This window comes from Ixodes scapularis, unplaced genomic scaffold, assembly GCF_016920785.2.
Source record: "Ixodes scapularis isolate PalLabHiFi unplaced genomic scaffold, ASM1692078v2 PGA_scaffold1__304_contigs__length_218370807, whole genome shotgun sequence".
NCBI classification, from domain to species: Eukaryota; Metazoa; Arthropoda; class Arachnida; order Ixodida; family Ixodidae; genus Ixodes; species Ixodes scapularis.
This window is the reverse complement of record NW_024609846.1, coordinates 131,758,633-131,780,062: the sequence shown is the minus strand read 5'-3', so window position 1 is coordinate 131,780,062 and position 21,430 is coordinate 131,758,633. Positions and strand designations below refer to the sequence as shown.

General features: G+C 42.3%; 1 protein-coding gene across 4 annotated transcripts in view; it reads left to right on the top strand.

Moving 5' to 3' along the window:
* Window positions 1-21,430, top strand: part of LOC8029110 (rap1 GTPase-activating protein 1) — a 223,565-nt gene that overhangs the window by 182,973 nt on the left and 19,162 nt on the right. For all 4 annotated transcript variants that reach the window (XR_003919086.4, XM_042290952.1, XM_040223132.3 and 1 more), the window contains exons 8-16: window positions 1,124-1,230; window positions 2,217-2,295; window positions 2,398-2,451; window positions 2,613-2,696; window positions 5,938-6,038; window positions 7,163-7,292; window positions 13,762-13,919; window positions 19,448-19,613; window positions 20,684-21,019. Coding sequence is in view for 3 of the 4 variants with exons in the window: in XM_042290952.1 (XP_042146886.1) it covers window positions 1,124-1,230; window positions 2,217-2,295; window positions 2,398-2,451; window positions 2,613-2,696; window positions 5,938-6,038; window positions 7,163-7,292; window positions 13,762-13,919; window positions 19,448-19,613; window positions 20,684-21,019 (1,215 nt within the window). In the remaining variant the exon portion in view is untranslated. The remainder of the gene's footprint in view (window positions 1-1,123; window positions 1,231-2,216; window positions 2,296-2,397; window positions 2,452-2,612; window positions 2,697-5,937; window positions 6,039-7,162; window positions 7,293-13,761; window positions 13,920-19,447; window positions 19,614-20,683; window positions 21,020-21,430) is intronic.

Genomic DNA, 21,430 nt, shown 5'->3' with positions numbered 1-21,430 from the left:
GTGGACATTTTTAAAAATAATAAAAAAATGTTTGTTTGTTTTTTAATTTAGAAAGTGGATGTATTATTTTAGTCAAACTTGAAGCAGGGCAGGTATAATTTTAAAAATATTAACAAATTATCTTATAATATTTTTTGTTGAAATAAAACTACATTAGTAGAGGGTGAGCGCGCTGGTTGCAGTTGGACATTACTGAAAGGATGAACACAAGGAAAGACAAAACAATATTTTGTACAGCCTTGTGTCTATTCTTTCAGTAATGTATCATTTTAGATTATGATCTGTATATTTGTATGTACCAACAAATAGCAAAATACCTAACTAACTTCAGATAGTTTTAAACTAAGACCCTCTGTAAGTGTTTCTAGCTTGCAATTTTAGTCATTGTTTGTGACCAGTATTTTTTCTGGTTGGATTATTTTAAAATTTATATTCACTTAGTGTGGCATCTATTATTGGAGGCTCACAGCTGTTTCTACTTCAAAGCTTTCGGCAACATATTTCCTGTTATTGGCATTTGACATAGGTAGGCATATTGAAAGGGACAGTACTGAACGCGCCCCCCCCTCCCCCAAATGCATTTTTTGTTTCTTTTTCAGGCGATTTAGTATGGTGTAAAAAGACTACCCAATCAGTATTTTGCTACAGCGTCACATGTATTGTAAATAAAGTAAAAAAAGCGCAACTGCTGGAAACTGAAACTGGACTGGAGAGGAAGAAGAAATATAGAGGAGGAGAGAGTTGCCTAAGTCACGTGGCTATGCAACTTTTTTTTCAATCAATGTGTTTGCAGCTTTTTAAAAGCCACAAAAAATGGGTATCATATATATATATATTTTTTTTTAATATTTAATGTGTGCTTCTGATGACTCACAACTTTGATTATACTTGGTGCTTGTGTCTAAACCATGGAGAAAGGCACGTGACCATAGAGAAGAGAGGGAGCGTGATCCAAACGGGCCAGTACTCGATCAGCGATTTTCAGGCGGAAAGAAAATGAATTTTGAGCCGCAAATTGTGTTCTGTGTAGTTGGGCTCTCAATGTCATGTACAAATAAAAGCCTTGGTGTGCATAAATACCCTGTCAGTGTCCCTTTAAGTTGCATGATGCATCCCCTTTCAGGAACACCTCAACTTCCTCGGTCGGGACGATGCATCAAATCCGTTCGTCCTTTCGCTCAAACTGGAGTCCCTGGCTGAGAAGGACGATCACTACAGGGTCATCCTTAGGTGAGCAACTCTCATACTCCAGTTAATAAAATCTGCTTCGGCGATGAGAATGAATTTCGTAATGCAGTGCACGAGGTTCAAATTCTCTATATGACAATATGATGCTGGAAGATGTAGAAGCTAGCATAAATGTATATGTAAGTAGGTACTACCCTAAAATACCGAGCAAGCACTCACGCAAACGTTGGAGATAATAAACAGAAAATGGGGTTGGTCGCTTGTTAGGTTTGAGAGCAGAAAAGCAGAAGGGACGAAAGGTAGGACAAAAGAAAGGTACAAAAGGTTGTTTGATCTGGCAAAAGGTTTAGGAGCTGTATAGGGGTCTGGAAGAACCCCTAATTTCTGAAGTAGCCGCACCGCTCTTGTCAAGCCCGCTTTGCGGCAGCGCTTTTGCATTGAGCCTCGCTGCTTTGTAGCAAGTTCTGGGAGAAGCAGGTGGCATGGAAGAGCCCCTTGATTACCTTGGGTGGGTTCAGAATTTTGTTAGGGTAGGCACTTGGTATGTCCTTTGCCTCAATTTCAAATGTTGCAAAAGTAGGAAGTGGGCGCTTTTTGCGACATGGCTGCATGCTTGGTATTTCACGGCACACACTCCACCATGTCCTCGAGTGTAAGGTGCATGACGAATTTAGTGAAACCGAGTCACAGATCCCAAAATGAATGCTTATTGAAAGGCAAGAATAGTCCAGCAGTATTTTCCACTTTATTATGTACCATATAGGGCCTTAAATCATGCATACAAATGACATGTACTTAAGTGCAACATTTTAGATGTGCCTAGTTTAGTCTTGCACATGCATTGCACAGATAATGCAAGTGAGAGGACCCATAATGAGCTATGGTAGAACCTAATTCCAGCACTATTGTTAAAAGCGTAATTAGCAGCATCATTCTCTTTGGCCCCTTTCAAGAAAACATCACAGTCTAAGTGCAGAAAGGTAAGGTGTCTTTGAAAGTCCCTTTGCATTGTTTGTTTCCTTTTGCAGAACAAATGACGGGGTTGTGAGTGACGTAATACCAAACGACCCTAAAGCAGACGTCTGGACTGCTGCTCGGTTGGTCAAGGTAGTTATAAAAAAAATTAATGCTTTTGCCATTTTAGCACACATTTACTGCAGTAGTCTTTTGTACATGATAGTACAATATCATGTTTTGCTTCGTTCACAGTCTCTTCGTGATAGCGTCTCCAGCTTATTTTTGCAACCAGTCTCATTTCCAAAGGTAATTACGGCACTTCCCATGACATGTACACCACTTCCATTATGGTCTACCATTTTCCTGCAGTCTTTTGCCTGTTAATTGGGAGGAAAGAAACTTGTTGTTTGCAAACATAGGATCTCGTGTTTTTGACTTGACTGCACTTCACCTCAAATCTGTTCCAGGCATCTGATCTTCTGCTTGCCTTTGACGAACAAGTTCTAGTCCACGAGTACAAATTTGGAGTCATCTATCAGCGAGCAGGGCAGGTAAGGAATATCAGCTCCTAGCACACAACTTTTGCGGAGATTCAGCACCAGTTGATGAGAAAGCCTCGATTTGAGAGATAGAGAGAGAGGAACTCAAACCGTGAAAGTGTTTGAAATTCAATGGCGGTCGCATTTTGTGTTAGTTGGTTGCACGTGCGCATGCATGCATTGTTGCGTGGTGGTGAGGATAGTTAGTGGAGAGACCAAACGAGGTTGAGACTTTTGAAGACAATCTATGTTTTTGCCTCCTCCTTGCAGACATGTGCAAGTTACTAAAAAAAGGAATTAAGTTACTGAGTATAGGCCACAAAAGTAATTTGAGTAGAGTAGAAATTACTCAAATGGAAAGGAATCGAGCAAAATATTAACTACCGTAAAATGGTAATGAATTAGAATTACTTTTGAAGTTGCTTTTATATTTTGTTTTGTGGTAATAAGAAAGTACACAGGTTTTGATCTATTAGCGAACATCTGCTAGCCAAATATAAATCTGCTTGTGCTTTTCACAGAAATGCTTCAATTAATAGCTGGTTCTGCTTCTGTGTGCCTAATTGTTTTGTACTTTTTTGTTTGTTTTTGGTCACTGATGTACTGCAGATATATTATATCTACTTTGAGGATTAGCGCTGCCTGAGCTTGATTTTGCAGACATTGTTTACTTGTTTACAGTGTTGCGTAATCTACACTTAAAAAAGTACTTGAAGTAAAGTACAAAGTGAAGAGGTTATGGACTTCAAGTAAAGTATTATAGTACACCGGGTGCAATGTGCTTGAAGCAGAGTACTATAAATACAATTTACCATAAAGTACAAGTACTTTTTAACACAATCTTTCACGATGCCCTTACGTTCCCTATACAGTGTTTTTTTTTCTTTTAACTGGTATGGATTAATTGCTCCAGGGGTAATCGGAGATGCATCAGTTTTTTTTTTTTTAATGTAGGCAAATATTGGAGAAAGTCAACTAGCCACACAGAGTAGTTGTTTCTGCTCTCGCTGACAAACTATTTAACACAATCAACTTTTGAGGCACTTATTTGTATCGGTCTTATAGCCACCATTACTTCACTCGGAGAAATGACCACATGACGTCTCGGAAGACGATAGTGCATTTTCACAAGACGATACACCATTTTTTGTTTTCAAATTTGGGGAATCTACTTTGAAATCGGGAGTTGTACTTTCCTTTGAAAGTACCAGAAAAAATACTTACAAGTGCATGCTCAGAAAATTTACTTCAAGTAAAGTACAAGTTTTCTAAACCAATTTGTAGTTGTAATTAAAGTGCTTCCCAACACTGCTGCTTTATTTTTGTTTTTTTATGTAATAACTTTGGGGGAATTACTAAGGTTTCTCGAACGATCTTCGAGTCTTGGAAGACCTCCATATTCTGCGTTGCCTTTTAGTATGCGATTCTTCAAGCACAGCACAAACTACAGGAGCACCAGATGAGCTGTAGAGTGGGTGCTCCATTTGGTTGCCTTCTTTGTGTGGGGATATGCAGTGTGTGCACCTCCTGTAGTGGGTGAGAGTTCCTACCCTGGGGAAAAGCAGGGACAAGCCCTTTCTTCAAATGCATCGAGTATCCTTGAGTTTCGGGACACAAAGAAACGCCAGTCTTCGGTGCTATCCACGCAGCTAATCTGCCTCACCTGCAACGTGTCTGTCAGCTCCTCGAACCTCGTATAGCAGGGTCGTCCCAGTGGGGGGGGGGCTCGTCAAAATTTTAGGGCGTTTCGAACCTTCCAAACCCCCCCCCCCCCCCCCCTTCTTGCCTACGCGACGTGCTTCGCCCTCTTTCAAAATATCAGCGCCGATCTTCCAATATCTTATGTTTTTTTGTGCCGGAGCATTTGTTGATAAGCAAACTTACCGCTAAAATTCAGAAGTGATTTGTAATTCAAGTAGAGGTTACTCTGAAAAAGTGATTAATTTTAACTGCTCATTACCAAAATAAATATGTAATTGAAAGTTACTGAACTACTGAGAAAAGTAGTTAAACTACAGTAACTTGAGTGGAGTAGTTGAACTGCGTACAAGTATGCGGCTCCTCACACCTTGTATTGAAAACGTGGTCCGTGAACCACACAGCTCCAATCAAGCGGTTGAAGACACTTTCAAATCTAAGAACACTGCGGTTGAGCAGTGCAACTTCCTCCGTCTGTTGGGTGTTGTATGCTAATCTGGTGGGTGTCGCTTGTAGATATGACTGCCATAGGTAGAGAAAAAGCATTCTTATTTTTTTACCTTCTTACTAGAGTCTTTGAAATTTTCCCTCACAAAATTCACCGCCTTCGGACACCCTCATACTCGATTGCAGCGCGACACACTGAGAAAGCGATTTTTGCCATTCGTTTAAGGTGGGTTCGATTTGTCTGGCCAATGCGGTGTATTTATTCGAAGATAGGTCGACCTTTCTATGAACATAGCCAGTGAGTATACCTCTTGTAATGTGCCCGTAAACTTGTTCGTTGGAGAATTTGCTTATCTCAAGCGTGACCTTACTCCTGTGCTGTGCGGCATGTGAGGCAACCTTGATGAGTTCGGATTCTTTCAACTTCTTTTTATCCCCTTTGTATGTGCGGCAACATCAAAACCTCATGCTGGTGTTGAGTCAGTAAAGAAATAAAGAATTATTAGTTTTATGATTATTACAACAATGAGGCCCTGTTAGCAATGGGGCTCGGAAATGGGACAAGCACTAAGATTCCAAGCGTGTGATTGTTGTGGCGTCTCCGTGCAGTTCACATTTTTAAAGATAAACGTTATCTCTTTCTCGTCGATCGCTAGGGTCCTTTTTGTAAGCCTCAATTAATGATCTTCGTAGGCCCTGCAGAAAAGTATTGTGGGGGCTGACCCCTTTTCTGCATAAAAATAATTAATATGTTAAACAAAAAATAAAAGAAGACAGGGACTAGAGACATGCAGTTTGTGTTTGTAAAATGCTTGCATTAGGTTGGAGTAAAAAAAAAAAATTTTTGGCAGTGTGCAGAAAACTTTGTTTGAGAGTGGTCTCATTGTGTGTCTACTCTTTACGCGCGAGTGTAAAATTGTAATTGGAACTGGTGAGATTGATGAAGCTGTCTGAAAGGTCCCGCTGTCTCGTTGGGTTGAGTAAGACATTTTTGTTACTGAATTGGTGATAAGAATACCACACATTTGGTAATAGGAGTAACACAAAAACAGGTCAGAAATTAGTCCAAGAGAACAAAATCGTTGCAAATCCCATCTTTATTTTGCAGACGAAAGAGGAAGAACTGTTTGGAAACCGCTATCACAGCCAAGCCATGGAAGAGTTCCTTCACATGCTCGCTGAGAAAGTCACCCTGAAAGACTTCTTGGGGTAAGCAGATTCGGTTGTTTCGACTTTTATGGAAGCTGTAATTTCAATAACGACTATATTTAACTTATGGGCATCCAACTCTGGAAATACTTTATTCTCGTATGGCTGTTATCTTCACTAAACTTTGTTTATGTTTTAGCATTTAGTATCATAAAAGAAGGCATTTTTCTGGCCACTCTTATTTTTTATTTAGTTCCAGAATGCTATTCGGTCGCAAAGAAAGCTTTATAAATAAGCCAATGAATGCAGTGCATTGAATATTTGCACAAAGGTCTCTTATATGGTGGATGTATTGTGCTCAAGTTTTGTGAGCGCTGTAGGTTTCTGGGAAAAAAGGCAAGAAAAAGGAAAACTTGTCATTTCCTATGTGTTGGAAGAAAACAGAAGTAAACCGTCGGGTTGACGCTGCTCCTGCCATAAGGCACCACATGTGACATGTGGTACAAGCACTCGAAAGCCTGTTAGAGATGGAATACCCTAAAGCAAAAATCCAGCTGATCGGAGCATGTCTGGCACCATAAGTTAGCCGCGTCAACCAGACGGTTTGCTTCTGTTTTTCTTCTGCATATGCTAGGAAACAACAAGCTTTTCTTTTCTTGAAATATTTTCCGCAAAGTTAGACTCACGAAATTCAAGTAGAATTAATGCTCCACCTAGAAACACCTCTGCGCAAAGTTTTACTGCACTGCATTCATTGGTTTATTTATATGGCTTTTTTTACGACCAAATGGTACTCTGGAAGCCCCTGTACTATATATAGATGCTCATTGTCACAAATTTTCTGGCGGAAACAAGTTTCGATCACAACTGATTTCTCAACTAGAAAGTATGATTGCAGTGTGCTCTTCAGTGCAGCATTGCACCTACTCAAGCAAGAGAAATTCAAAAGTGCACAATGCTAGCAATATATTTGGTATGAGTTTGAAGGAGCTGGAAAATTAAGATGAGCAGCAGCTGTGTTCGATGAATTTTTAAGGTTGCATATTGTGCTAATACGTGCCATGAAGGCCCCATAGTTTGCAAGATCAGTTCCTTCAAATGTTGCTTTAAAGTCTAGCCTCGTGCTGGCCACTTATTATTTAATTAGGCTGTAAAGGCTATCAACCAGAACAATTTGCTTCCAGTTTCAGGGGCGGCCTCGACACGCAGCATGGACAGACGGGGCAAGAATCATTTTACACGACTTTCAAGGGCTGTGAGATCATGTTCCATGTTTCCACCTTGCTCCCCTACACCGAAGGGGATGTACAGCAGGTGAGTAAATGGGAGACTGTGCACTGGCGTGCAGGCATCACTTGCAATCTCTGTCAAATGGTATATTGACTCGTTGATGTCCTGCCACAATTTTGCTTAGTGGTTAGGTATTTTAGTATGAGAACTCACACGTTGTCTAATATGTATGACTGGTCCACCATGTGTTTGGTCGAGCATTCAGCATCGTACTGTAAAGGACTCCTGTGGTGCCATCCACTTGAAACTAGCAGTGCTTCCTAGTGCCAGTATGCTGATCCTTGTGCACCACTTCTTGGGAGCAGTTATATAGCTGGTGGATGGCTAAATTAGGGCTTATTCCAGTGTTTTAGGCTGAGCAAGCCTGAGTTTGCAATTAGTGAATCTTTTAGCTCTCACATTGCATCATATTGGTAGTCTTGAGTCCAGAGTGGAGAATAGAAATTCAGATCATCTTTCCCGCAAAAAAATATATCCAAAAATAGTTTTAAATTTACTGTTCGTCTATCATTTGATGCTTTCTATGTGCATTTGTTTTGTTTTGTACTAAATTCCAAGAATCATTAAGCAAGAAATTTATATGAAACTGAACACGAGCAGAAAGCAGTTCCCTTCTGAGCAAATCTGAGCATTGAGCTTTCTTTCTACCTTCCATTTTGCTCGTCGGTTACAAAACAAATCAGAACGCAAAAGAAAGAAACTAAAACTAGAAAAGTAATGTCTTACGCTAGCAAATTAGAATGTGAAAGAAAAAAATAAAAGCCGTTTACAATTTTCTGTAACGCCGGTTAGAGTGCAGCTCTTGAGGAGGAGGATGGAAGCGTACTGAGGGATAGGTGACTCCTTGAAGTCACATGACCTCAGGAGGGGGGGGGGGAACGTGTGATGTCGGGGTCATGTGACCTCAGGGGAGGGGCGGTCACGTGATCTCAGGGGGGTCACACTACCTCAGGGGAGGTCACGTGACCTCAGTGGGGTCGCGTCAGGGGGGGGGGTCACGTGACTTCAGGAGGTCACGTGACCTTAGGGGGGTCACGTGGTCTCAGGGTGGTCACATGACCTCAGGGGGGTCACGTAACCTCGCAGTTGGGTCATTCCATGTGAAACGTCCCAGACGTTGCGCTCGACCACCTTCGATTTCTAAAAAAAAAATTCATGGGCTTCGGCCACAATGTCCGTAGCCATACCCTAAAATAGTTTTGACGAAAAAAAAGTTATGATGACGTGAGCGCGATTTTAATTTTTGAAAACAGCGTGACACTAGGCATCACTCAATAATTTATGAAAAATCAGCTTTTTTATGAAACACAAAACAATATTTTTTTCTTAAATTCGCACGGTTGTCGGCTTACAATGTGGTTGAGTTTGCGCTGTTTTGTTTAATTTAAATATTTATGAAAAAATACATAATGTTATTCAAAAATCAATATATTTGTCATTTTATTAAAAAATATATAATTGCTCCCGGGACCTAATATAACTTTTTACTGGTTGCCCTCTAGGTATATAACCTATAAAAATATTTAAAACCGTTCTATTAAATATCTTGCAGTAAAAAAAAAATCCTGAATTTGCCAAAAAGTGCGTTTTGACGCATAAACAGCCGTTTATTTCACCCTGAGGTGGTCCAAGTAAAAATACAAAATATGGTGGGTTTGGAAGAACGATTGATTGTCTTTTGATTCTGAAAGTTTAATTAGAGTAATTTTTGTTTAAAGCGAGAAAACAATTTTTGAAGTTGAACTCTTGCACCACTACCCGGCGTCGCTTCTTAACGCCTCTTCGCCGCACAGCATGCCACCTGCGACGATAGCCGAAGCGATTAGGTCCAAAGAAACAATGGAGTTTGCTGCCCGCTTCCCCTCGTCCCTCTTTTCTGGCTGTAAGGGAAGAAACGGCGGGTATCGTGTACTAATCGGAGGTGCCGCCAGTGCGTCGCCATAGCAGGCCCGTTGTGCCCTTTGCACCGGAGGGCGGCTCCTCACACTCCGAAACGCGATGCCTAATCGACGGGTGGCAGCAGCTGACGTGGACGTCTGAAACACGATAATATCGCCACAAAATCGAGCCGTCACGCATGCTGTGGTGAAAAGCGGAACTATGATCCGGTTCGCGTTTAGTTGGAGCGCAGTGAAGGCTATCAAAGCTCTGAAACGCGCTGATTCAGTATGTTAACTCGGACGCTTAAAGCATCGTCACAAGCCGAGATTGCGCTTCTAGCATTATTTTCGGTCCATATTGTCAGTGCGGGAATCTTTACATGAACCATTGGAAATAATGAATAAACAAAGGCACGTGTCCGCACTATTGACACTGGGTATCGAGACTCATTTCTTGCATTTTGAGTAATCCGCTTCTGCGCTAGTAAGCTAGGAAAGGGCTGACAAGCGAGAAGTTGGCTTTTGAATGACCATTTGAGATCGGAAATCTGTCAAAGAAAGGAATTCATTTTTCGTCAAGTGCGTTGTACGGGGGTGTAACGATGGATGAAGCTCTCAGTACAAGAATAAAAAAACAAGAAAACTTTGCAAACCTCTGTCAACAGGAAAATGACTTCGGCATTTCCACTGAATGGAATTTTTTCGCAACGTCCCACGGGAAGAGTGCTTGTGACGGAGCCGGGGGTACAGTGAAGCGTCTGGCAGCAAGGGCCAGTCTTCGAAGTCTCTTCGAGAACCAAATCATGACCCCCCAGCAGCTGTTTACCTGGACCAAATATAACATCGGGGGCATAACAATACTTTGGCTGCCGATAGAAATGGTTGAAGAAAAACGAGCTCGACTCACTCCAAGATTTAGCTCAGCGGTCCCCGTTAGAGAGACAAGAAGTCACCATCACTTTAAGCCTGCGTCACCATCTACGCTACGTGCTGGACTTTGTCATTTCAAAATCGATTTGAGCAAAAACGACGCGTGAGCCTTCAACGGCGCGCATTCGTCAACACCACATCGCCTCGTCAATCGAGATTGCCCGTTCACGGGTCTTTTGTGCTGCTGTTTACATCTGTGCTGACGTTAACAAGAAAGAGTGATCGCGTTGTGTATGTAGGAAAAAGCTAGCTTACTAATGCATGCTGTGAACCGGCAGCGCTAAGCATCTCCTGACGTCAAGACACTTGAAGATCACAGGAGGACATCGCCGCGTAAAACGGTCGAAATGGGAAAAGCCATAAAGCAACAAGAGTGAAAAACAGCCCCTTTTCACCAAGATGTACCCGACAACTCAAGGTCTTGCTCCCTACCTGCGTGGGCACACCGTTACACCGTCGCACGCTTCGCCGGGCTCGACGGTGCCGTGCTGTGCAGAGAAGAGGCACAAGAAACGACACCAGGTTGCAACGTAAAAGCTCAACTTCAAAATTTTTTTTTTTCGTGTTTAGAACAAAATTATTTTAATTAAACTTTCAAGAACAAAAGGCAATAAACTCTTCAGTAAAAGTCACCATGTTTCGCATTTTTCTTTCGACCACCTCAAGGCAGAATTGACGACTTTTTTTTTTGTGCAGTATATTCACAGGGTCGCCAAAAAGAATTTTTAATCACCTGCAGCAACAAGATAGTTTGTAACCAAACTATCAAAAAGGCTAAAATTCTCATATATTACTTTTCTTAAAATTGCTTTAAGCGAATATCCATGATACTTATTACACAACAATCAAAATACCATGTGGTTTTCAGGAAAAAATAGTCCACTGTTCTATAAAAATATTTTAATTTTAATCAATTAATAAATGACTCCTATTTTCACCCCTTTTTTACGAGTTCAAACCGCCATCGTACCATATGAAATTTGTTTCTCGTCAAATATATTTTAGAGAAGCACCACAAACATTATGGTGAAGAACCATTAATTTTATTTTAGGAATCGGAGGTCGCCGTGGGACCTTTGGCATGGCATAAAGAAGTCCACGTCAGCTGATGCCGCCCGTCGATTAGGCATCGCGTTTCGGAGTGTGAGGAGCCGCCCTCGGGTACAAAGGGCACAACGGGCCTGCTATGGCGACACACTGGCGGCACCTCCGATTAGTACACGATACCCGCCGTTTCTTCCCTTAAAGCCAGAAAAGAGGGACGAGGGGAAGCGTCCAGCTAACTCCGTTGTTTCTTTGGACCTAATCGCTTCGGCTATTGTCGCAGGCGGCGTGCTGTGCGGCGAAGAGGCGTTTAAGAAGCGACGCCGGGTAGTGGTGCGAGAGTTCAACTTCAAAAATTGTTTTCTCGCTTGAAACAAAAATTACTCTGATTAAACTTTCAGAATCAAAAGACGATCAATCGTTCTTCCAAACCCACCACATTTTGTATTTTTACTTGGACCACCTCAGGGTGAAATAAACAGCTGTTTATGCGTCAAAACACACTTTTTGGGAACTTCAGGATTTTTGTTTACTGCAAGATGTTTGATTGAGCGGTTTAAAATATTTTTTACAGGTTATATAGCTAGAGGGCAACGAGTAAAATGTTATATTAGGTCCCGGGAGCAATTATGTATTTCTTAATAAAATGATAAAAATGTTGATTTTTGAATAAAATTATGTATTTTTTTAAAATATTTAAATTAAACAAAACAGCACAAACTCAACCACATTGTAAGCCGACATTTGCGCAAATTTAATAAAAAAATATTGTTGGGTGTTTCATAGAAAAGCTGATTTTTCGTAAATTATTGAGTGATGCCTAGTTTCACGCTGTTTTCAAAAATTAAAATCCCGCTCACGTCATCACAATTTTTTTTCGTCAAAACTATTTTAGGGTATGGCTACAAACATTGTGACCGAAGCCCATGAATTTTTTTTAGAAATCGGAGGTGGTCGAGCGCAACGTCTGGGACGCTTCACGTGGAATGACCCAGTTACGCTGATGCCAATGGCAACAGCGACGCCGTTCAAGCCGGAAACGGTTCCCTAAGGGCTGCGCTCTAAAAGTTGGAACTGGAATCCACGCTGTGAATGTGGTTGGACAGCGAAACTGTGGTATCAGCTGCAACGATTCCCCACTGCACTATAGACCCTTTTCATGGCAAATGCCATCACATGGGGCTCCAGTCTTCCACGTCCCAGAGAATTTCCAGTTTAGAAAAATAATGGAAGAAAGGCCACCTTAACACCGCTGCTTTAAACGTAGATAAAACGTTTAACCACCAATTCTCCAGGTGAACGCCAAAAAAACGAAGGAGTGTGAGATCTGTTAAAATGTTTCGAGTATTCTTGTAAACCAACTTGCCTCCTCCAAGATGTAATATTGTACAGACGAAGGCCCTCATTAAATCACTAACTTTGTTGTCCGTGTAGCATTTATGCTTTTTAGCATTGGTGACATAAGCAAGCTCAGCAGGCTTTCAAAGACGGTGTGACCGGAAGTCGCTTGGGATACAAGCGTCAGTTTGTGTTTGTAAATACCAAAAGGCTCTTGGTATACCAAATGATTGACGAAAGAAAAGTAAAGGCACTATACCAAAACTTTTTTATATGTGAAAGACTTCATACATTACAGTTGCATAAGCTGCCGCGGCAGCTTATACAACCGTAATCTTTACTGAGAAACACATGCGGGCATGGTTTGCGCGCTCCTTATCATCTATCATGTGATTTTGACACTTGTTTCATGGTTTTCTTATTGAAACAAGTGTCAAAACCACATGGTAGAGGATGAGGCACATGCGAACGATGATAAGGCACACACGATGGTTTTCTGTTCGTCAATGGACACGGAAAAACCCGGCCAACGAGTCATATACAGCTTTCCTGTAGAACAAATGAAGTGTTTAGCTAAGTAAAAAAGTCAAGCTGTTTTTGTTCTAGTAGTATGGTGGGTTTACACAAAAAAGTTTAATTAAACTGTACCTTAAATTTACAGTAATTCTTACTTCCATGTTGTTATGAGTGATCAGATGAATTGATCAATTAACTTGCCATGTTCAAAAATACTTGCAATGATAAAGAATCACTATATTATAGCTATAGTGATTTAAATCAAATTAATCTTAATTGAAATTTTAAATCATGCTTTTTTTTTTGGTTTTGACTAGTAGTATTAGCGATGTGGCAAAAAATGAGAAATAACTGCCAATGACTCGCTTTAACTTGGCCAGCTGTACTATCGTGCACAAATTAAATACGAACGGCAGAGCGTGTAGCCTATGATACATGCTGCGCTACATGGAAGCCTCTGGGAGCTGGCAGAACTACAAAGTGAAAAAAAAAAAGGTTGCGATAGGGTGCGCGCGTCGGACCAGCTGCACACCCTCGCAGCCTCGCTCTCCGTTCCACAGTATTATCAGTTCCCAGGAGCCCCCACCTAGCGCACCACGTATCGAAGGCCCCACGCTCCGCCATTCACGTTTCACTCGTGCCCGGTAGTGCACAAAGCTTTGGAAGCAGGTCGGAGAGATTAGGGGAAAGGCTTGCTGTAAGTCTGTGTGGTTGGTAGGGTGAAGTATGAGGTCGCCGAGCAGGGTCCTTGAGCCCCGCCCTTTTGTGCTTTGATCTCGATGCAGCTGCAGCGGAAGCGGCACATTGGCAACGACATTGTGGCCATAGTGTTCCAGGAGGAGAACACGCCCTTCATGCCCACCATGATCGCCTCTCACTTCCTCCACTCGTTCCTGGTGGTGCAGCCCGTGCGCCCCAAGCGCCTGCACTCGGGACGGCACAGGTGGGACGGCGCCTGTCTTGGCCACGCTGGTCTCGGCGCTTCTCGCTGCGACTTAGACCTGTCAATTCACAGGAAAAGAAGACTATATACCAGTATTAGCACCTCAAATGTCATTTCCATTTTTCCTCAAATGTCATTTCCATTTTGCATGCATGTTGATGAGAATTCGTTTTTGAAGATTAAAAGCTTGGAGTGCTGGTACAGGCATTTGGGGCAATGACACATAGTAGCTATCATTACTAAAATAATTTTTTTTGTCAACTTTGCATCATTATTGTTTTTGCGATATTAGTGTGGGACACTTATACCAAGCATACTTCAACTTTACGTACCGTGTCCTTAAATTTAATATATGCTATTCATTTTTACGAAGCAAGGTTTTACTGTACGTAGTAAAATATTCTGATGTGTAGAGATTCCTTTAAATTATCTACAGGAAAAAACAGGGGTCTACTGTGTAAGGAGGGAAAGCTATGTAGTATGGTCTCAGAACTATTAATCTGTCCTGGAAGAAGTTGTATGAGCTAAATAAAATTTCTATTTGCCCCTTTTTTTTGGGCAACAAGCTTAGTGGCATTACCTGTTGGGTAGCCGCAGCACTTCCAGTTCACATATATTTCATCATTTTTTACTTGTCATTATTTTATCATAAATATGAATCAAGTCTGACAATGCTATAAGTGGCCATTTCCCCCCAAAAAAACATGTATTTTTGATTTTGCAAATCTGCGAAACCCGTCGTCTAGTTCAGAACTGGAAGTGGTTGGGGGCTATTTGCACACTGGTGCCACCATGTTTCAATTCACGCAGGAAAGAGCGAATATACCTACTTTAAACGACTTCATTTTCGCAGGCTCGAATTTCGCGAATTGCGCCAAAGTTGAAAATGTGGACTTATTCGCGGGTTCTAATTTTCGCGAATTGAAAGAACTAGAAGGGTGCAAAAAAAAACTTCTTCTGGTGACCTTGATTTCGGGCTTATTGCATTATTTTCTTTAAAATAATTTTCATATTTGTGTTATTTATAGAATGTATGTAATAATCTGTAGAAGGGTATTCACTTGGGCTAGTTGGTGACCCATGTTTGTGAGGGTAAGAGCGCTAAAAACAACGGACAAGGAAAAGAAACGAACAACACAGAGCGCTACTTGCAGCTTGTGCAACTTGTTGCAAGTAGCGCTCTGTGTTGTTCGTTTCTTTTACTTGTCCATTGTTTTTAGTGCTTTTACCCTCACAAACATGTAATAATCATGTTAGAACCTTTGCACACATAATTTTCCATTGTTAGATTGTTGCTCAAGGAAGCGCACCTCAATGCAGCTTCCGAAGTGTTGACATTTTGCCCAAATTGTTTGCGGGACCTATTTTTCATAGGCGATTTGCAAAATTCGGAAAAATTAGGTCTTTATGAAAATTATATTGTTTACAGTATGTAAACAATATTAATTTCTTCTTGCCCAAGATTAAATGTACTGGCAGCTGTCCTTAAATATATCTACAAAACATTTCCAGTTTGGGATAAAAAAAGCGAGGGAAATTAGTTGCTGGCTGGTTAGGTGGCGAGTGTTCGATCTGCCTTAGAGGTATGGTGACACTGGTTCATGTCATGAATGAAAATTTTAGTCAGTATATTATGACTGCTGACCTGAGGTTTTTTACATATAGTCTATGTAAAAAACCTTTGCTGTGCCATACCAGTTACCACAGCAGTGCGCCGACTGGAGCCAGAAAATTCCTACATGGGGCGCTTCGAGCGTTGCCGCGCCTTAGAAATTTGGCTTTTGGAAGCTACCCATACCAACACCAAGGGGGGTGGACGGAAGTTTTTATCCGGATTTATAATTCTGAAACGTGACCTTACAGCTAGGCCAATGACAATTGCGCATTTGCTTGTCAGCAGCGTGCGCAAAATGCTGATGTCAACTGTTTTTTGTCTTCATTTTTCGTGCGCTTTATTATCAATATTTCATTGTGTTTCGTATAAACTGTTCAAGTAGCGTTTTTTCTTTCTTGAAAAAATTAATCGGTCTCAATTTTGTGACAAGAAAACTTATCTTTCATCAGCTGTTTTTAAGTCACTACGCCTACACTTTATGCAAACACCTCAAAGGCCGACGTACAACCTCGGTTTTCTGTAGGGAAGATAATCCTCTCGGTGCTCCCCTCTCCTAATTAAGCTGCTAGCGGGAGCCAGGATGGGGCAGGGTAAAACGTGGAGAGGTTATAGGAAAGGAGGAGGCGGGCAAGAGTGGAAAGGGTGAAGTGTATGTCGGTCTTTAAAGGGACACTGACACCCCCGAAAAAATGTTTTCTATTTTTTGCCAGTCAATAGACTTCTTCCAAAACCGACGCACCCCATTGCAGTGAAATACCACGCAGTGCACTCTGGGAACTAGTTGGCCACTCAGTTTCAGTTTCGACTGAGCAGCTTCATCTCATGCTATCATGCCGCGACCGAACGCGCTGCTTGAGTTTTCGATTATCTGACTTTTTACGAATGTACAATGCACTCATTCTCGAGCGATAGAAAATGAAGACCGGGGCACTTTCCTTGGTTCCCGAAACACCGGATATTGTGCGTGCTTATGCAAACGTAGTAAGACGTGGCTTAGTCACCTTACCCCACGAATGCATCTTTGAGCTCAATTTCAATAATCCCGTTAGTACCAGTGAACTACAACTGAAATTTGGTGACCTTGAACCTTGCACGTATTTTACAAATCTTGAAAGAATAAAACAGAGAGGACGAGGACGGGAACAGGGCATCTTTTCCGTCCTCGTCCTCTCTGTTCCCGTCCTCCTCCTCGTCCTCTCTGTTTTATTTTTTCAGGATTTGTATCTATTAACCAACACGCTCGTTTTCAGATGTCATGTATTTTGTTTGTCAAACGTCCACTTCTTGTTACTTCATTGGGCGAAAAGCAAGCTGCATCCTCACAGGAGTATCAAACTTGAGCCCAGCGTGACGCATGAACTTTTAAGAAAACGCAATAAATTCGACCAAATTTTAGTGGGAGATATACGACATCGTATATCTCCCGCTCAAATTTTATGCTAATAGAAGATTAAGTTTTCGCATACGCTAAGATCGGCTAGCTACGACGGAGGCCCTAACAAGCGTCCCCTACTCCTCGCTAAGCCTTTTTGGACGAGCATTTACTGACGCCCAAGATCTGTGCTTGAACGGTGTGTCTGAAATTATCTCGGCAAACTCAGTCAGGAAGAAAGCAAACACATAACAAATATTATGGCCTTTAGCAACCGTCAAATGCGTTCTGAATAAATTCGTTATTTTGGTGCACCGCATAGGGGTTCATGCCCGTCTGGCGCACTTCCGGCGAATGGAGCGACATTCTTCACAAAAGTGCTCGACTTTTGCTCTCTTAGAACAATTTGTATGTGTGAATGTGCCTATATGATTGCAGGATAACTTTATGTGCATACACAATGTTGAATATTAGTGGAAAATGCAAGCGGGTGGGGACTTCACTTCGTACAGTGCTGCGGGGCAGTAGAGATAAGAGATGAGAAGTGTGTTCAAATGGAGCTTTTCAATAGCGCCTCCGAGTTTTACCTCGCATACTCAGGCGTATTAAGAAAAAAGGTAATTAATATCAAAAAATTATCTTTCGTCTATGGACGCACGAAACAAACAAACTTCCTGATCAACAACACTAATGTAAAGGTACGAGCTCGATGTATGCATACTTATTGGTTTTTACAGTTTATTGATTCGTACACAAGCAAGATCCCCGAGCTTCACAGCGTCGAGATTCCCAGCACTGGCTCGTCCACATACCTCGAAACACTAACAGAAAGGCTAGTACAGAAATACAACAAGCATGTGTCAAGACAAGCTATACGTCTCGGGCTTGTGCTGAAGCTTCGAGGTCAGGCCGTTTAGGTTAGTTTAGAGATTACAAATGACGCTCTCGGGACCAGAAAACATGAGATAACGGCCGTTAATAGTCCACACTCTGTATAATCTCTTATTGACCTGTCGATCGAAACCGAAACCGTGCCACCCTCCTCCCTGGCCAATTAGTTCCCATGCAGAGTGCAACGTGCGCCGTGTTGCATGCAGGGATTTATGGAAGTAGTCTATTCATTATGGTGTCTGAAGACTACCCAGTCAATATTTTGCTGCAGCGTCGCATACATTTTAAATAAAGTCAGAAAACGCAACTGCTCAAAACCGAAACCAAGCCTGGACTGGGGAGGAAGGAGAAATATAGAGGAGGCGAAAGTTACCAAAAATCACGTGGCTGTGCAACTTTTTTTTTTTTTCAGTCAACGTAATTGCACCTTTGTAAAAGCCACAAAGATGGGTATCATTCTTTGTTTATTTTTACTATTGAGTTTGTGCCTGCAATGACCCACGACCTTGATTATCTTTGGTAGTTGTGTTTAAACCGTAGAGAACAGCACGTGACCATGGAGAACAAAGTGAGCATGACTCAAAACGGCCAGTTCTCGATCGGCGGTTTTCTGGCAGAAAGAAAACGAATTTCGAGCCGCAAATTGTGTCCTGGGTAGTTGGGCTCTCATATGTCATGTACAAATAAAATCCTTGTCAAGCATAAATACCCTGTCAGTGTCCCTTTAAGCTGGCAATTCTAAAAGACCATGGAGCAGATTTGCTTTAAAAAGGGGGAATGCAAATAATCTTCTTGCATCCACCCCTTCAAATAACAAAGTGAGACTGTTTCATTACCCTGTCTTTCAAGGCGCAGCAACACTCGAAGTGTTCCATGTAGGATTTTTCCTGCTCCACTTGGCGCTTTGCTGTACCTCACATGTCAGCAGAGTATATACATCACGGAGTAGTGATTACACGAGCGTACATTGCTATAATATGCTCATCCAAATTGGGCAGGGGGAGCGCAGATTCTTTCTAACCCATTAAGGACCGCTGGGCTCTGTAGCACAATATTTTGCTTCATGCACTCCTAGCCATAGCGCATCACACGCTCGAGCACCGATCCCTCTCACCGCGGTTTTGTGCAAGACTGCTCATTCTGCAGCATTTGCGCCGTTGAATAGGTATGTCATCTTTCCTTTAAGAAAAGGCAGTCCTGGCTACCCAAGACGTTTTGCACATGTGGTTCAAAAAAGCTGTGTGAACAATTAGACAAGATACCTAGATCGGTAAGTGGCCAAATAGGTGGCACGAGCAAGTTTGTTGACAATTGCAAAACAAGCTGAATTAGAAGTATGAAATGGATGACAAAAAACTTCACCTGAATCTATCCATGCCAGACAGCAGTGCTTCTCTTCAACAGTTCACCTCTCTGCCACTATGCTTTTCTGCATTACTGCAGTGCAATTAAGCACTCAGTACATGAGACATTGTGCATTACGAGCGCCACAAGAATTGCAGGAACACTCGATTTTATCATTAACTGAAAAAACATTTCATTTGATTTCTCGAACCGTGTGCTGAAATGAGTCGAAGCTTTTGAAATGCTCCGAATTAGTATCTGCCCATAAAATTGCTTAATGAAGGATGTTCTGCCCCTCGTCAACAGGTACAGGGTTGCCGTCACAGCTCGTCTGGACGTTCCGTTCTTCGAGCCTAAGCTCCCGGTTCCCGCGGAGTTTGATGCTGGTCCCGAGTTTCGGGACTTCATCCTGAGGAAACTGATCAATGCAGAGAATGCGTCCTACAGGGCAGAACAGTTTGCAAAGTTGGAGGTTAGTTCTGGTGGTTTCCTTCAGCGTTTCATGGTCTCACTCATTCTCTCAAAACTTATCGGGGTGTGTCGCTACACTGACTTCGATGATAAGTCGCAGAAACGTCAAAGCATGTACTTCCATTAAAGACCGACGACCAGTTCGCGCTCTCCATTTTTTGCCTGCTTCCTCCTCTCCCCCTTCTACCCTGTCCACCGTTGCCCGTTTCCTCCTCCCCATGGGGAGGAGGATCTTCTGCCTTGCAGAATGTCGAGTCTGGTCGCCGGCCTTTAAGGAGCCTACCTGAAAATTATTTTAACACTTCTGAAAGCCTTATTATTTATTTTTACTCGTCATTGGAAAAGGGAGGAATCCTGCGTATGAGCGTTGATACAGAAAATGGCTCACAAGGGGCAAAAAGGTGCATTTGGGAGAACTCAATAGCCCTTTGGTTATGATCACACTTTTTTTTTTTAAATGTACAACCTTGAGAAGGATAATTCATTCACCCTGTTACCCATTTAGTTGAGAAGACATGTATGCTCACAATTGATGTTCGTAGGAGGGAACAACAAAGTTTGGCTTTTCAAACTGGATTTAAAGAGCCATCCTGAAAGACGGCTGAGGAACCCCTTCCTAGCATTTCCTAGCAGTTCCTAGAAATGTTTTTAGCAGCTCCCTAGGAATTATTTCTGAATGCATGACTGTAGCATTTGAACTCTCTTAACTGGTGAAAGCACTTTGGGATATGGACAGTTTAGGGAATTTGACTGCTTGAGGAACCCGCGAGGTTTACACCAAAGAACTCTGGACTCCAGGAAACTTAGCGTGAGAACCCATGCAACAAGAAAACTTGTTTGCTTTATGAAAGTGAAGAGGCAAAAGGATCACACATGATGGTAAATGCTTTGAGATAAAGAGGAAATGAAAACAATATGTGAGCCAGAAAAAAAGAGGGAGGTTGTCTGTCCCCTTTTGTTTTTGTCGGTTTTTTACACCCCAGTCTCGGGGTTCAGCATCAAGTTCAATATGCGGCAGCTTGCCTGCACTACGAGAATTTTTTTTGTTTAAGAACCGCATTGCTGTCACAGGCACGCACACGATGCTCCCTGCTCCAAACGCTGCACGACCAGCTCCAAGCCAAGACGCAGGAGTTCTCCGGTGCGGTGAATTTTGTGACAGACGACGGCCTGATGGTCGGGCTCGACGCCGCCTGCGGGGTGGGGGAGCAGCAGAATGGCTCGGCGTCTGCCACAACAACGGCAGCGGGGGCGAGTTTCTTGGATGGCTTCTTTCGCAAGGCACTGAGCGTCAAGATCCGTAGCCAATCCGTTGAGTCTAACCTGGCCAAACGGTCCTCGTCGAGCGCCAGCAGTAGCAGCCTCACCAACACCGTCATCGGGGAGAACACACCGCTGGCCACGGCAGTGCGTATCATGCATAGGATTCGCCTCTTTTTGTGTGGAGTTTAGAAAAACAATCTGCAGATTCCTATCGTAGTTCATTTATTTCTTGAAGGACTGGAGTTTTTGTGGACTGACTGTCACTACTACTTGCGGTTAGTTGTAACACGAAAAGCTTTCTTTCACTGCAACCTCAGCTCGTTTTTGGTACACAGCTTAAGGCCCGTTCGCACTCTTGCAACTGAGTACGACTGAGAGTCGAGACTTGTTAAAACCTCTTAAAATTTCTTGGGACGAGAGAACACGCTGGCACTCTGGTACCATTTATGCGGTAACCCTGGAACTGCATTTCACAAAAGCGAACATTTTGTAGAATTTCCGAGGTCAAATGAGCGTAATGCCTATAAGAAAGGCTTGTTTATAACATTGACAAAA